General features: G+C 47.7%; 1 protein-coding gene across 3 annotated transcripts in view; it reads left to right on the forward strand.

Moving 5' to 3' along the window:
• Window positions 1-1,680: 1,680 nt before the first annotated feature.
• Window positions 1,681-14,697, forward strand: part of cdh4 (cadherin 4) — a 338,730-nt gene continuing 325,713 nt past the window's right edge. For 2 of the 3 annotated variants that reach the window (XM_031893969.1, XM_031893970.1), the window contains exons 1-2: window positions 1,681-1,936; window positions 10,409-10,520. In XM_031893969.1, the coding sequence (XP_031749829.1) occupies window positions 1,853-1,936; window positions 10,409-10,520 (196 nt within the window). In that variant the 5' untranslated portion in view covers window positions 1,681-1,852. 3 annotated transcript variants of the gene reach the window in all.

A 14,697-nucleotide genomic window follows, 5' to 3' on the forward strand; every position in this document is an offset into this window, starting at 1 on the left:
GTTACTCCTCCCTAAAGCCATGCTTTTCCCTCCTTCCCTGCTAACTCCTCCTCCTTCCAGCCACGATTTCCCTCCTTCCCTGCTAGCTCCTCCTCCCTCCAGTCATGCTTTTCCCTCCTTTTCTGCTAGCTCCTCCTCCCTCCAGTCATGCTTTTCCCTCCTTTTCTGCTAGCTCCTCCTCCCTCCAGTCATGCTTTTCCCTCCTTTTCTGCTAACTCCTCCCCCTCCAGTCATGCTTTTCCCTCCTTTTCTGCTGACTCCTCCTCCCTCCAGTCATGCTTTTCCCTCCTTTTCTGCTAGCTCCTCCTCCCTCCAGTCATGCTTTTCCCTCCTTTTCTGCTAACTCCTCCCCCTCCAGTCATGCTTTTCCCTCCTTTTTTGCTAACTCCTCCCCCTCCAGTCATGCTTTCCCCTCCTTTTCTGCTAGCTCCTCCTCCCTCAAGCAAATTCCTACCAATAATGCTCCTACCTCCTAATCTCTCCCCATTGGCTTCAGATAAGCCCCCCTCCTTCCCTGCTAACTCCTCCTCCCCACAGCCATGATTTCCCTCCTTTTCTGCTGACTCCTCCTCCCTCCAGTCATGCTTTTCCCTCCTTTTCTGCTGACTCCTCCTCCCTCCAGTCATGCTTTTCCCTCCTTTTCTGCTGACTCCTCCTCCCTCCAGTCATGCTTTTCCCTCCTTTTCTGCTGACTCCTCCTCCTCCAGTCATGCTTTTCCCTCCTTTTCTGCTGACTCCTCCTCCCTCCAGTCATGCTTTTCCCTCCTTTTCTGCTGACTCCTCCTCCCTCCAGTCATGCTTTTCCCTCCTTTTCTGCTGACTCCTCCTCCCTCCAGTCATGCTTTTCCCTCCTTTTCTGCTGACTCCTCCTCCCTCCAGTCATGCTTTTCCCTCCTTTTCTGCTGAATCCTCCTCCCTCCAGTCATGCTTTTCCCTCCTTTTCTGCTGACTCCTCCCCCCTCCAGTCATGCTTTCCCCTCCTTTTCTGCTGACTCCTCCCCCCTCCAGTCATGCATTTCCCTCCTTCCCTGCTAACTCCTCCCCCTCCAGCAAATTCCTACCAATAATGCTCCTGCCTCCTAATCTCTCCCCATTGGCTTCAGATAGGCCCCTCCTTCCCTGCCAGACTCTCCTTTCTCTCTCCCTTCCAACCAAGCTAAGCCCCTCCCTATCCATAATATCTCACCCCCACTAGTATATATACCTCCCATAATTCCATATTATAGCTGTTTATGCCTTTTTTCTATATTACTTTATTTTGCTGTAGACCCGCCCCCTCACTTTTCCCTCCCCCCTCGTACCCATTTTTTATCATTTCCCCTTTTCCTGTGGCCCCGCCCCCTCCTAACTTTATTGCCCCCCCCCTGCACTTTCGCGGTGCCAATGCAGGCTGCAGTACCCCCAGTCTCCGCCAGGCGTGCTGTACAGCATAGAGCGGCTGCAGCTCAGTCGGCGCACTGTGAGGGGCGTGGTTTCGCAAGCCTTTTGGGCGGGAAAGCCTGTGTAAGCTCCTGTAATGGGCGGTGCTCCCCTTCGGTTCGTAGGGAATGGGGGCGGGGCTGAACCCTTCCCGCAGAGCCAGGAGGCGGGGCCCAGCTGTCATTCAGCCGAGGGAGAGGCGGGCCCTGGGTGCGCAATGCTGGGGGGCGGTGCCGAGCTGTCAGTCAGGGCGGAGGGGGCGGGGCCGGGGAGCGCTGAGCTGGTGCTGCTGCAGCCCATTCACCTGCGGCTCAGAGCGGGGGAGAGATCGGGCGGACAGTGGCAGCGCCCGGGGGCAGTGGAGCCTCGTACCGGCACCGGGACACCCAGGGAGATACGAGCCGGGGGTGGGGGGACCCAGACCGGTAGCAGCATGACTGGGGGACCGGGGAGCACCCCATTATTCCTACTGGCACTGAGTGGAGCTTTAAGCGGAGCGCGGAGCCGGGCATTGGGGGTAAGTCTGTCTGTCTGGGGGTATTATTGCTGTATCTCACCCCCTGGGGTATCTTGGTACTGGGTCTCACCCACTGGGGTATCTTGGTACTGGGTCTCACCCCCTGGGGTATCTTGGTACTGGGTCTCACCCCCTGGGGTATATTGGTACTGGGTCTCACCCACTGGGGTATCTTGGTACTGGGTCTCACCCACTGGGGTATCTTGGTACTGGGTCTCACCCACTGGGGTATCTTGGTACTGGGTCTCACCCCCTGGGGTATATTGGTACTGGGTCTCACCCACTGGGGTATCTTGGTACTGGGTCTCACCCACTGGGGTATCTTGGTACTGGGTCTCACCCACTGGGGTATCTTGGTACTGGGTCTCACCCACTGGGGTATCTTGGTACTGGGTCTCACCCACTGGGGTATCTTGGTACTGGTCTCACCCCCTGGGGTATATTGGTACTGGGTCTCACCCACTGGGGTATCTTGGTACTGGGTCTCACCCACTGGGGTATCTTGGTACTGGGTCTCACCCCTGGGGTATATTGGTACTGGGTCTCACCCACTGGGGTATCTTGGTACTGGGTCTCACCCCTGGGGTATATTGGTACTGGGTCTCACCCCCTGGGGTATCTTGGTACTGGGTCTCACCCACTGGGGTATCTTGGTACTGGGTCTCACCCACTGGGGTATCTTGGTACTGGGTCTCACCCACTGGGGTATCTTGGTACTGGGTCTCACCCCCTGGGGTATATTGGCTGGTCCACCCTGGGTTCGGTACGGTCACCCACTGGGGTATCTTGGTACTGGGTCTCACCCACTGGGGTATCTTGGTACTGGGTCTCACCCACTGGGGTATCTTGGTACTGGGTCTCACCCACTGGGGTATCTTGGTACTGGGTCTCACCCACTGGGGTATCTTGGTACTGGGTCTCACCCCCTGGGGTATATTGGTACTGGGTCTCACCCACTGGGGTATCTTGGTACTGGGTCTCACCCCCTGGGGTATATTGGTACTGGGTCTCACCCACTGGGGTATCTTGGTACTGGGTCTCACCCACTGGGGTATCTTGGTACTGGGTCTCACCCACTGGGGTATCTTGGTACCGGGTCTCACCCACTGGGCTCTATTGGTACCGGGTCTCACCCACTAAACTGATACCGGGTCTCACCCACTGGGCTCTATTGGTACCGGGTCTCACCCATTAAACTGATACCGGGTCTCACCCACTGGGCTCTATTGGTACCGGGTCTCACCCACTAAACTGATACCGGGTCTCACCCATTAAACTGATACCGGGTCTCACCCACTGGGCTCTATTGGTACCGGGTCTCACCCATTAAACTGATACCGGGTCTCACCCACTGGGCTCAACTGATACCGGGTCTCACCCATTAAACTGATACCGGGTCTCACCCACTGGGCTCAACTGATACCGGGTCTCACCCATTAAACTGATACTGGGTCTCACCCACTGGGCTCTATTGGTACCGGGTCTCACCCACTAAACTGATACCGGGTATCACCCACTGGGCTCTATTGGTACTGGGTCTCACCCACTGGGGTGTATTGGTACTGTGTATCACTTACTGGGGTATAGTGGTACTGTGTTTTTCCCACTGGGGTGTATTGGTTCTGGATATTACTCTCTGGGCTGTATTGGTTCTAAGTGTCACCCAATGAGGTGTATTGCTACTGGTTATCCCTCACTGGGGGATACTGGTACTGGGTCTGACTTACTGGGCTGTATTGGGAGTGGGTATCACCCAACTGAATTGTACCATTGTAACCATTGAATTGTATTGGTAGACGGTATCACCCAGTGGGTATGGGGGTACCGAGCATCACCCACAGCGAGTATAGTACTAAGTGTCATATAGTGATCCTGAGTATCTCCCATTGGGCTGGGGACGGAGAGTTCAGCCCATTATAAAGAGTAGGGGGTATGTGCCCGCTCTGTAGCAGTGTATGAGTAGGGGGTATGTGCCCGCTCTGTAGCAGTGTATGAGTAGGGGGTATGTGCCCGCTCTGTAGCAGTGTATGAGTAGGGGGTATGTGCCCGCTCTGTAGCAGTGTATGAGTAGGGGGTATGTGCCCGCTCTGTAGCAGTGTATGAGTAGGGGGTATGTGCCCGCTCTGTAGCAGTGTATGAGTAGGGGGTATGTGCCCGCTCTGTAGCAGTGTATGAGTAGGGGGTATGTGCCCGCTCTGTAGCAGTGTATGAGTAGGGGGTATGTGCCCGCTCTGTAGCAGTGTATGAGTAGGGGGTATGTGCCCGCTCTGTAGCAGTGTATGAGTAGGGGGTATGTGCCCGCTCTGTAGCAGTGTATGAGTAGGGGGTATGTGCCCGTTCTGTAGCAGTGTATGAGTAGGGGGTATGTGCCCGTTCTGTAGCAGTGTATGAGTAGGGGGTATGTGCCCGTTCTGTAGCAGTGTATGAGTAGGGGGTATGTGCCCGCTCTGTAGCAGTGTATGAGTAGGGGGTATGTGCCCGCTCTGTAGCAGTGTATGAGTAGGGGGTATGTGCCCGCTCTGTAGCAGTGTATGAGTAGGGGGTATGTGCCCACTCTGTAGCAGTGTATGAGTAGGGGGTATGTGCCCGTTCTGTAGCAGTGTATGAGTAGGGGGTATGTGCCCGCTCTGTAGCAGTGTATGAGTAGGGGGTATGTGCCCGTTCTGTAGCAGTGTATGAGTAGGGGGTATGTGCCCGTTCTGTAGCAGTGTATGAGTAGGGGTATGTGCCCGCTCTGTAGCAGTGTATGAGTAGGGGGTATGTGCCCGCTCTGTAGCAGTGTATGAGTAGGGGGTATGTGCCCGCTCTGTAGCAGTGTATGAGTAGGGGGTATGTGCCCGCTCTGTAGCAGTGTATGAGTAGGGGGTATGTGCCCGTTCTGTAGCAGTGTATGAGTAGGGGGTATGTGCCCGCTCTGTAGCAGTGTATGAGTAGGGGGTATGTGCCCGCTCTGTAGCAGTGTATGAGTAGGGGGTATGTGCCCGCTCTGTAGCAGTGTATGAGTAGGGGGTATGTGCCCGCTCTGTAGCAGTGTATGAGTAGGGGGTATGTGCCCGTTCTGTAGCAGTGTATGAGTAGGGGGTATGTGCCCGCTCTGTAGCAGTGTATGAGTAGGGGGTATGTGCCCGCTCTGTAGCAGTGTATGAGTAGGTATCTGGCATCTCCGGCAGCGCCACATTGTATCCGGTCTCCTCTGTGTGTAGGTTCATCTCACCGGGGCCTGAAGCACTGCAGGTTCCCCCCAACGCTACATTGTACCTGGATACTTCCAGCTCCGTGTCACCGGCATCTGCAGTGCAACACACCCCTACTGGTGCCTTATTGTGCCACGATACCCCCCATCTACACAGTAAGGATACTGGGTACCCCTGGAACTATAGCGGGGTGACTGTTACCCCAATGTTTCTATATATCTGTAACCTTGTTATGGGCTAAGGGGGCCCAGCCTGAAGGCCAGTTAGGGGGGGATTTGGGGTGAGTGCTTATTTGTGCCCTGGGTACCCCTGGAACTATAGCAGGGTGACTGTTACCCCAATGTTTCTATATATCTGTAACCTTGTTATGGGCTAAGGGGGCCCAGCCTGAAGGCCAGTTAGGGGGGGATTTGGGGTGAGTGCTTATTTGTGCCCTGGGTACCCCTGGAACTATAGCGGGGTGACTGTTACCCCAATGTTTCTATATATCTGTAACCTTGTTATGGGCTAAGGGGGCCCAGCCTGAAGGCCAGTTAGGGGGGGATTTGGGGTGAGTGCTTATTTGTGCCCTGGGTACCCCTGGAACTATAGCGGGGTGACTGTTACCCCAATGTTTCTATATATCTGTAACCTTGTTATGGGCTAAGGGGGCCCAGCCTGAAGGCCAGTTAGGGGGGGATTTGGGGTGAGTGCTTATTTGTGCCCTGGGTACCCCTGGAACTATAGCAGGGTGACTGTTACCCCAATGTTTCTATATATCTGTAACCTTGTTATGTGCAGGATTCTAGCGGAATTAGAATGACAGTCAGGCACATGAGGAGTTAATTGTATTTACGTACCTGTTAGAGTGAATTTATGTTGCCGAGAATATAAAGACACAGCCACTTAAATAGAGTGAACGCTCTGGCAAAGGACAGGTTAATCTTTTACTGTCTCCCACCTCCCCTCAGTTAACCCCCTCACCAGACAATTGTATTTGTCATACCCACAATGGGTTAATGTTCCTAATGTGTATGGAGAAGTTACCAAGTGGAGTAGGGGCTTTTTGAAATGGGGGGGGGGTTATGAAGAGCTGGGGCTTTAGGTCATGGGGGGGGGGTTTGGGGTGGGGCCTGGGGGGGCGGCACGGTCCGGTTCCCCAAGTGACAGATAAATATTGTACCATTTAGTAAATGAAAGGGAGGCTGAATACTTGGCTACAGCTTTAATGCACTTCCAGCCGCCTCCGCATTCATTGCCAATATTGGTATATTCCTGTTTCATTTCACCCAGAATGGGTAAAAAAAAAAAAAAACCCTCAAACCCAGCACCTATACAACCAATGTGCTGCCAGGCTCGTTAGCAGCTAATTGGGATCCATATTGCGTTGCTGCTGAGGAGTCGGTACAGGCTGCAGCGTAGATCAACTGCCGCGTAGGATGTGGATTTATAAGGATTTTGAATGGGGTGAGAAGGATAAAATGTATTTAGTATTTATTTTCCAGTCTTACTTATCAATATCAGCTGATGGTGCACAACTCCCAGCACCTTCTCCCGGGGGGTCCTTAGAGCCGGAACTCTAAGGACCTATTACCCCCCCCCCCCCAGTGATCTAAACTGTCTCAGCCCTTCCCACTCCTATGGTGCTGGGAGTTATGGCACATTGGTACACAACTCCCAGCACCTTCTGCTGGAGCTCCAATCAAATCCCGTCTTTATACTAAACCCATTATCCCCCCCCAGTGATCTAAACTGTCTCAGCCCTTTGGTGCACAACTCCCAGCACCTTCTGCCGGGGGGGTGGTTACTAGAACCGGCACTTGAATCAAATCCCATCTTTCTGCTTAACCCATTCCACCCCCGTGATCTAAACTGTCTCGCCCCTTCCCACTCCTATGGTGCTGGGAGTTATGGCACATTGGTACACAACTCCCAGCACCTTCTGCCGGGGGGGGGGGGTTACTAGAGCCGGAGCTCGAATCAAATCCCGTCTTTCTGCAAAACCCATTGTCCCCCCTTCCCACCCCCCGGGGGTGCCAGTGACCCCGCCACAAGGGCAACTTTACACAAAGATCCCCAATTGCCCCTTTATTCACTGAATTAGGGGTAAATCCATGTCTGAGCGAGCGGAAGCCTCTGTCGCACATAAGAGAAGGGGGAAAACACACAGAAACGGGGGGAAGGTTCAGGCGAGAGAATCTGCCCCAGAGGATCCCCCGACTGCCATTGGTTCAAGCACCCACTTACCCACCCGCCCTTTGTTCCCGGGTAAATACGCTTTAATGAGAACCCTCTCTCTCTGTCTCTCTCTGTCTCTCTCTGTCTCTCTGTCTCTCTCATTCTCTCTCTGTCTCTCTCATTCTCTCTCTGTCTCTCTCATTCTCTCTCTGTCTCTCTCTGTCTCTCTGTCTCTCTCATTCTCTCTCTGTCTCTCTCATTCTCTCTCTGTCTCTCTCGCTGGATATAATTGGCCACAGATTTGCATCCAAGTATAAAAGGAAATGCATTTTCCAACTGCCCCTGTATAGAGCCGGCTATTTGCTGCTACACCCTGCACCCATGGGTGCTCAGTGCTCCCATCCCTTTGTATTATAGCAGGCACCACTCGCTGCACGGCTAATACAGTGTTTAATAGTCATGACAGTAGAGCTTACTATCTAGTGCCATGCCAGCCTAATGTATGTGCCACTATACACACGTGTTGGGCGCCCAATCTGCCTTGGGAAATCTACCCTATTGATCCCTCTAGAAAGAGACGGTCGGTGTCCCAGCGAATGAAAACTCTCCCTTTTTCCTCATCATCTCACACAGCAGCCGCAGCGCAACACATCTACATTTACCTACTGGGAACCATCAGCCTTCCAGCTCCTAAACCAGTATCGGATGCCAAATGGGCTTGATAATTCCCTTTGTACAGATATGGGACCCATTATCCAGAAAGCTCCGAATTAAAGAAAGCCCATCTCCTATACACTCCATTATAAGCAATTAAGTCTAATTTTTAAAAAATGATTTAAGGCACGAAGATACAATTTATGTAAAGATCCCTTAACCAGAACATTCTGGATAACGGGTCCCCTACCTGTACAAACTGTAGGGTGGGAGTTTCTTTTGTTTGAATAAAATGATTTGTAGGACAGTATACTGTAATGCTGATAAATGCTGCAGAGCATCTCGGCATAATGGGTCCATTGCTATTGAGAGGAAATGAATATAGTATAGGAATGGGATCTCTTATCCAGAACTCTCCTATCCACGGTGCTAGGGATTTGCTTTATTTCTGGAATAATGAGACGGAACCTTGTACTTGTCCTTATTGGTGGGAAACAATCCTGTTGGGTCTTTGTATCATTCTTAGTGGTTGCTCCATATTCCAGAAAGGCCCCGTATCCAGAAAACCCTGAGCATTCTGCATAACAGATCCAACGCCAGTATTTGATCGTCCTTGGATTAACGGTGCCGGAATCTGTTCCCAGCCAAGCGACCCGTATCTATGTGCCTTTGGGGCACGCAGAGGGTTAACCCTTTGTACGCCAGGAGGGAATGAGCTACTGTGCGTCACTTGACGTCTCCTTAGTGATTCTTTGTGCCTTTGGGAAGGACTTTATTCCTGACCCGGGAAGCTCAGAATCCAGTCTTGGTGACAATTAAAGGGGAAATCATGCTCTAAATCTAGCGCCATTGTTTTACAGTCTAACCCTGAAACATAAAATCGGTAATTGAGTGTTAAAGGGGAAATAAAGCCTAAAGAAGTAGGGCAGAATACATTATACATTATATTTTGGGCTTCTGTAACGGCCCAAGGCAACCCCAGGCCCCCAAAGATGCCCCCTAGCAGCCCCCCAACTTCTATTCTGCTGATTTGTCAGTTACTGAGCTTAGGGACCCACTCACAATATACTGTATATATACAGAAACAGTTATACAGTAACTATCATACCCCCAATGAGGCCACCGAGGAATGAGAAGGTCACCCTTAGTAATATAGTAGGTAAAAATTCTGCTGATTATGCCCGAAATAATAATGAGATTCCAGATAATAGATCCCATACCTTTAGTGGAATATAAATGTATAAATGGGTAATTAGCTTCGATATCCTTGTCCCAGATGCAGTGTTCACCTGTACTATATATCCTTCTGCTGCTGCTGCTTAGCATTGCTATATGTTATAATGGGTTCCTAATGATGTCACTTGTGTCACATGACTAGTGCACTATAAGAAGCAATGAGCCCCAGGATACTGCATGCTAGGGTATGTACAGTCCTATTGGGTTTATTTAATGGTTAAATGATTCCCTTTTCTCTGTAATAATAAAACAGTACCTGTACTTGATCCCAACTAAGATATAATTACCCCTTATTGGGGGCAGAACAGCCCTATTGGGTTTATTTAATGGTTAAATGATTCCCTTTTCTCTGTAATAATAAAACAGTACCTGTACTTGATCCCAACTAAGATATAATTACCCCTTATTGGGGCAGAACAGCCCTATTGGGTTTATTTAATTAATTATTTAATAAACAGGACCCCTACCTGAATTACCAATTCTAAGCATCTTTTCAATTGGTCTTTATTATTTATTCTTTATAGTTTTTGAATTATTTCCCTTCTTCTTCTGACTCTTTCCAGCTTCCAAATGGGGGTCACTGACCCCGGCAGCCAAAAAAAACCTATAACTCTGTGAGGCTCCACTTTTACTATTACTGTTACTTTTTATAACTCTTTTTTTCTATTCAAGTCGTCTCCTATTCATATACCCTCCTCTTATTCAAACTGCATCCTGGTCGCTAAGGAAATTTGGACCCTAGCAACCAGATAGCTGCTGAAGAAAAAGTGAAAAAACTGAAAAACAACAAATAATAAAAAATGAAGACCAATTGCAAACTGTCTCAGAATATCACTCTCTACATCATACTAAAAGTTAACTCAAAGGTTTGCCAACAACGTAGCCTTTATTGGCTTCCTCTGGTTGCTATGGGTTACTAGACCCCGTGCAAACTTTGTGACTTGTCCTATTTCACCCCTGTGTCTTGTTAAAATTCTATTCAGCGATTCGCTCCGTTGAGCAAAGGGAACACAATACCCCCCCCGCTTGCCGCTGCCAATCATCCGTCGCTTTCTATGATTTCGGATTCTCAGTAAAACGCGTTGGGCCCTCGAATATCTTGTTTGATTTGGGAATCTCACCGCTCGCTCATCAGGCGAGTCCCTTTGATCAGCGGCAGAAGTGACAATGTTACACATTTGCTAAGTGTCGATCACAAGCTGACGTTTGCCCTTTGATGTTCTGCCTACAGGCGTACGATGGGAACGCGTCCGTATCCCGCGCCTGCACTCCGGGCTTCTCCGCGGAAGGTTACACCGCGCTCGTGTCGCCCAATATCATGGAAGGACAGAAACTGCTCAAAGGTACGTCTGGGTCTTTGCACCAATTATGTTTTATGATTCATTTGATAAAGGTGATTTGTTGGGTTACAGGTATTTGTATTATGCCGTTGTTCATTCGCCCGTATGCGTCACATGGTTTTACTTAAAAAAAAAAATGGACCTTAGGGGCTTTAGTACAGACTTTGGGTCAATCAGAATTGCATTTGGTTGTTATTTGGTACAGATATCGGACCCGTTATCCGGAAAGCTCTGAATTACTGGTTAAATGATTCCCTTTTCTCTGTAATAATAAAACAGTACCTGTACTTGATCCCAACTAAGATATAATTACCCCTTATTGGGGGCAGAACAGCCCTATTGGGTTTATTTCATGGTTAAATGATTCCCTTTTCTCTGTAATAATAAAACAGTACCTGTACTTGATCCCAACTAAGATATAATTACCCCTTATTGGGGGCAGAACAGCCCTATTGGGTTTATTTCATGGTTAAATGATTCCCTTTTCTCTGTAATAATAAAACAGTAACTGTACTTGATCCCAACTAAGATATAATTACCCCTTATTGGGGGCAGAACAGCCCTATTGGGTTTATTTAATGGTTAAATGATTCCCTTTTCTCTGTAATAATAAAACAGTACCTGTACTTGATCCCAACTAAGATATAATTACCCCTTATTGGGGCAGAACAGCCCTATTGGGTTTATTTCATGGTTAAATGATTCCCTTTTCTCTGTAATAATAAAACAGTACCTGTACTTGATCCCAACTAAGATATAATTACCCCTTATTGGGGGCAGAACAGCCCTATTGGGTTTATTTCATGGTTAAATGATTCCCTTTTCTCTGTAATAATAAAACAGTACCTGTACTTGATCCCAACTAAGATATAATTACCCCTTATTGGGGCAGAACAGCCCTATTGGGTTTATTTCATGGTTAAATGATTCCCTTTTCTCTGTAATAATAAAACAGTAACTGTACTTGATCCCAACTAAGATATAATTAGCCCTTATTGGGGGCAGAACAGCCCTATTGGGTTTATTTAATGGTTAAATGATTCCCTTTTCTCTGTAATAATAAAACAGTACCTGTACTTGATCCCAACTAAGATATAATTACCCCTTATTGGGGCAGAACAGCCCTATTGGGTTTATTTCATGGTTAAATGATTCCCTTTTCTCTGTAATAATAAAACAGTACCTGTACTTGATCCCAACTAAGATATAATTACCCCTTATTGGGGGCAGAACAGCCCTATTGGGTTTATTTAATGGTTAAATGATTCCCTTTTCTCTGTAATAATAAAACAGTACCTGTACTTGATCCCAACTAAGATATAATTACCCCTTATTGGGGGCAGAACAGCCCTATTGGGTTTATTTCATGGTTAAATGATTTCTTAGTAGACTTAAGGTATGGGGATCCAAATTACAGAAGGACCCCTTATCTGGAAAGCCCCATGTCCCGAGCATTACGGATAACAGGTCCCATACCTGTACAATTGGATGCATATTAGTATAAAACGTTCCTGGGAATGATGGATTTTGCCGGCGTTGGGTTCTTGTCAGGTTCGTTTCTGATTGGATTATCAATAGATCGATCGGAAAATGCGTTTTTTCCGTGGAATAGAATTTCTGTAAATATCGGAGCAATACTTTTTAGCTCGGCCTCGGATGAATAGGGGACGTTACAGGAATAAGCACATAATTGCAACTTCAGAGAGCATCACGGAGAACTACATTACCCATCATCCCCTGTAGATGGAAGTCATGAGTTTGATTACGGATGATCCCTTAATTCTATCCGTCGCTGTCAGATTTGCTTTGTTGTTGTCATTTGTTTTATTTACCCTTGAAATGCCAAAGATGAATTATTAGTATACACGTCATTCACAGCGAAATTACACCACTTTATTAACCTTTTCCAGGGTTGGACTGACCCCCTGAGGTACCAGGAAAAATACCTGTGGGCTCTGGTACTGGTGGGCCCTGTGTTTGTCCATCCATTGTGTCCACTGTATAGTGTAACTATCCCCCCCCCCCCCCCACTATCCTCCCAGGGGCCCCAGTACAACACTGAACAGTACCACTATAGCCAAAATGCCCCTGTCCATGCTGATATTTCCTAATCAAATGAATAGAAAATGCCCTGGGGGTTACTGGCTTAATGGTCACTTTTTGTTCATCAGCTCTGCAGTTTGGAATTTCAGCAGCTATCTGGTTGCTACGGTCTTGTTTACCTTAGCAACCAGGCAGTGGTTTGAATGAGAGACTGGAAAATGAATAGGGGAGGGACTAAACAGAAAGATAAGAAATAAAAAGTAACAATAACAATAAAACTGTAGCCTCACAGGTTTTGGCTGCCGGGGTCGGTGACCCCCAATTGAAAGTTGGAAAGAGTCTGAAGAGGAAGGCAAATAATTTAAAAACTATATAAATTGAAGACCAATTGCAAAGTTGCTAGGAATAGTACATTCTATAACATACTAAAAAAAAAAGGGCAGTTCACCTTCAGGTTAGTGTTTAGTATGTTATAGAATGGCCTATTCTTAGCAACTTTTCAATTGGTCTTCATTTTATATAGTTTTTAAATTATTTACCTTCCTCTTCTGACTCTTTCCAACTTTCAATTGGGGGTCACTGACCCCGGCAGCCAAAAACCTGTTGTTCTACGAGGCTACAATTTTATTGTGATTGTTACTTTTTATGACTTATCTCTTTATATAGGCCCCTTCCTCTATTCATATTCCTGTCTCTCTTTCAAACCACTCCCTGGTTGCTAGGTAAACTTGAACCCTAGCAACCAGATAGCTGCTGAAATTCCAAACTGGGGAGCTGCTGAAGAAAAAGTTAAATAATTCAAAAACCACAAATAAAAAAAAATGAAGACCAATTACAAATTGGCCACAAAACGCTAAATAATTCGAAAACCACAAATAAAAAAAAACGAAGACCAATTGCAAATAGTCTTAGAATACTGTATTACTCTCTACATTATACTAAAAATTAATTGAAAGGTGAACCCCCTAATATCCCCATACCCCATACATAATACCCATAATACCTGCGCAGCCATTGGACCCGGAGGTGCGGCGCGGGGGGGACCAGCCAATCCGCTATTTCCAGCCTGCGCCTAAAGGTTAAACATCTGTTTTTCTTTGCTTGAAGTAAAGATCTGTGACGGAAACGGGGGGAAGTTTCTGTCTGTGATCTCCCCGGATCAGTGATTCTCTGACTGTCAAGCGAAGTTTCAGGGGAGAAAGTGGAGGCGAGTCGGCGCGTCTCGCAGGAAAGGCAAAAATAAACGAGACGTTTTTCATGACTGGAGCGAAACCCTGGAATTAGCGGAACGTTTTATTTTCCTGAATCCAAAAGCAAAATAATAATTGTGCTTCAGTATAAGAAGGGAGGCCACCTTTATGCTGCTGTCCTCACTTCCTGTTTGGTAAAGCAACTTCCTGTCACGCCTGAAAAGGGAGGCCATCTTTATGCTGCCGTCGTCACTTCCTGTTCGGTAAAGCAACTTCCTGTCATGCCTTTCTATAAAACTCAAGGAAATGAATCTGTTCACTTTACTGATATAATCACAGCCCATTGGGAGGTGTGCAGCATAAAATAGCTTCCCCCAGCCCTATTGATACAACTCACTATCAATGAAGCTTGAATTGGGCCTCAGCTCCCTCTTTCTCTTGGTTTGACGACGAATTTTTAAATGTTTTTAATTTATTGAGATTAGTTTGGATGCTTCGTCATTAATTTAATCAACTGTCACATCCGGCAGCTTCTGAATTATAATCGGCCAATTAGTGACTTCTATTCCATAAGGGAATATTTTTCAGATGAACTGATTTGTAAAGTGATCTTGGGAGGTGCAATAACTTGCTCTGCGTGTCCGGAAAATACAGAAAATTACTATTAACCCCCCTCCCCATATCATATATGCACATAATGTAACTGTATAATATATAGGCACAGATATACCCCCCATCTTTCCCCCAGCCCCCCCCCCCCACTGTCACAGTGTAACCCCCATATCATATATGCACATAATGTAACTGTATAATATATAGGCACAGATATACCCCCATCTTTCCCCCAGCCCCCCCCCCACTGTCACAGTGTAACCCCCATATCATATATGCACATAATGTAAGTGTATAATATATAGGCACAGATATACCCCCCATCTTTCCCCCAG

Source organism: Xenopus tropicalis, chromosome 10 (assembly GCF_000004195.4).
Source record: "Xenopus tropicalis strain Nigerian chromosome 10, UCB_Xtro_10.0, whole genome shotgun sequence".
Lineage (NCBI taxonomy): Eukaryota > Metazoa > Chordata > Amphibia > Anura > Pipidae > Xenopus > Xenopus tropicalis.